The following is a 1,985-nucleotide window of genomic DNA, read 5'->3' as shown; positions in this document are numbered from 1 at the left end:
AGATCGCCTGCCTTCTGAGTCCGTCCGTCGTCAGTCCCACTCCCGTCCCGTCCCGTGTGCCCCCCCCCCCCCCCCGCTGAATGTGACAGTCACACTGCCTTTCTGCAGGTTGGCTCTGCTGTGTGCAGACCCCTTCCTGATGCCAACAGAGGGTCTAGCCACCATGTATGAGAAGGAAAAACACAGGGTCCAGAGTTGCAGCTGGTCTGCTGTCTCAGAAAACTATCACTGTGGGAATTGTGATTACCATTCATTCAGCTCTCTTGCCTCTAGTTAAGCATCTTTCCACAAAGCCACAATTTCAGAGACAGAAATGATGCTGACTTCCTGGTACTTTTTTTTTTGGCAATTCCAGATACAAAACAACAAATTATTGAGCTCTAAAAAGCCTTTTTACTGAAGTATTCGGGGAAGCCTGCCACATTGTTCCCATGGTGCTTTACATGAACTTAGTAAGATGCTATTCACGCCTTGTCACCCTCACTGCAAGTAATCTTTGGCTCATCTGCCTGGTCTCACCAGGTGAGTGAGCTCCTGGCGGGAGAAGACCAGCCCTTACTCTGCTCAGTTTCTACCCAAAGTTTGGACAGAAATAGCTTCTCTCGACTTGGTGAATAACTTGCTTCTAGGAAAAATTTTCAAGGGATGAGATAAGAACTCTCTATATTTGCCGAACTCACTTTAAGACAGGTCTTTCAAAAACCAGAAGCAACAGGTTAAAATGAAAACAGTGACGAGTGCTGGTTCTTCTGACCCGCAGGGAGCCTAAACGAACTGCCCACAGCCGGACAGGCTCTGGTGCTTTTTGACCCCAGACTCCCTCGAATGCTTAGAAACTTGAGGCAGAACGGGAAATGCCCGTCAGACGGGCAACGGACCCTCCGGGGCGGCGCCAGCTGAGCTGCGGGCACTGGTGAGCCACAGCCCCGTCCCGGCTCGCTGCGTGACCTTGGGCAAGTCTTGGGTCTCTCTGCTTGTTTCTTCAACCGCAGAAGCTGAGGCTGCCTGGGTGCCCGGGCGCGCAGGGGAAGCGGACGACTGCGAGGACGCTGCGGGCCCTGGGCCACACGCACACGGGGGCCGCCGAGCTTCCACTCCAGGCACCCCGGCCAGGACCCCTCCGTCCCGCAGCCCACGGAGCCCTAAAGCCCCACGCTTCGGGTGCAGGCGGCCGCGCTCCCGCTGTCCGAGCCCAGGACGGGCACACCCCGGCCACAGAGCAGACCTTGGGGGCGGTCGGAGTCCGCGTCGGAGCCGCGGGCCCGGGGACCCCGACGCTGGTGATGAGGCCGGAAGGGCCAGGATCGGAGCGGCAGAAATGGCGCTGAGGAGTCGCGCTCCCTCAGCCCAAAGAAGCCAGACGCCCCTTACCTGAGAGACAACGCCAAAGCCGGGAGACCGCGCCGCGCTAGCCTCACACACCGAGCCGCCATGACTGCCGCTACGGCCTCCGTCACGCACGTACCGGGCATGCGCCGAGGCCGCTGTCCCGACTTCACGCCCCACTATTTCTCATCAGCCAATCCTAGGCCGCTTTTGCTGTGATTGACAGACCATAGTCACCAATAACGGTAAGTCACAGCAGAGCACAGTCTCCCCCCCCCCGTGATGGGCGGGGTCTGAGCCCCCCTTCCCGGAGAGCCCCAAAAAGCGAGGTGAAAGGTGAAGAGAACAAGAGGAGGAGCCTCTTCGTGGGCGGGGAAAGTATGGGGAAGAACCAGTGAGGGCGGGGCGGGGCCGAGCGGAGGGCGCTGGTTGGGTGGCGCGTTTCCTTCGGGGCCAGTCTTGTTGTCAGCTCCCACCCTGTTGCCCTTTTTCGCTGAGTGACGCTGGGGCTTGCGGCCCGACACTCGTGTCTGAGGGCTCCACTAGCCGAAGGAGGCAGGGAGGCTCGTAAAGTGAGGCTGTGCTCCCGGGAGGCGCACTCCCGGCACGCCTATCCAGGTGGTGCGGGAGGAGGGGGAGGGACATGTCTGGCTGGCTGT

At 59.4% G+C, this 1,985-nt stretch overlaps 1 protein-coding gene across 1 annotated transcript in view; it reads right to left on the bottom strand.

Moving 5' to 3' along the window:
* Grpel1 (GrpE like 1, mitochondrial) overlaps positions 1–1,519 on the bottom strand; it is a 6,874-nt gene extending 5,355 nt beyond the window's left edge. The window contains exon 1 of the mRNA XM_015481926.2: positions 1,372–1,519. Coding sequence (XP_015337412.1) covers positions 1,372–1,472 — 101 coding nt within the window. The 5' untranslated portion in view covers positions 1,473–1,519. The remainder of the gene's footprint in view (positions 1–1,371) is intronic.
* Positions 1,520–1,985: the final 466 nt, after the last annotated feature.

Source organism: Marmota marmota, unplaced genomic scaffold (genome assembly GCF_001458135.2).
Source record: "Marmota marmota marmota unplaced genomic scaffold, marMar, whole genome shotgun sequence".
In the NCBI taxonomy this organism is placed as follows: Eukaryota; Metazoa; Chordata; class Mammalia; order Rodentia; family Sciuridae; genus Marmota; species Marmota marmota.
Note: the sequence above shows the minus strand (reverse complement) of the source record. Positions and strands in the feature narration are given on the sequence as shown.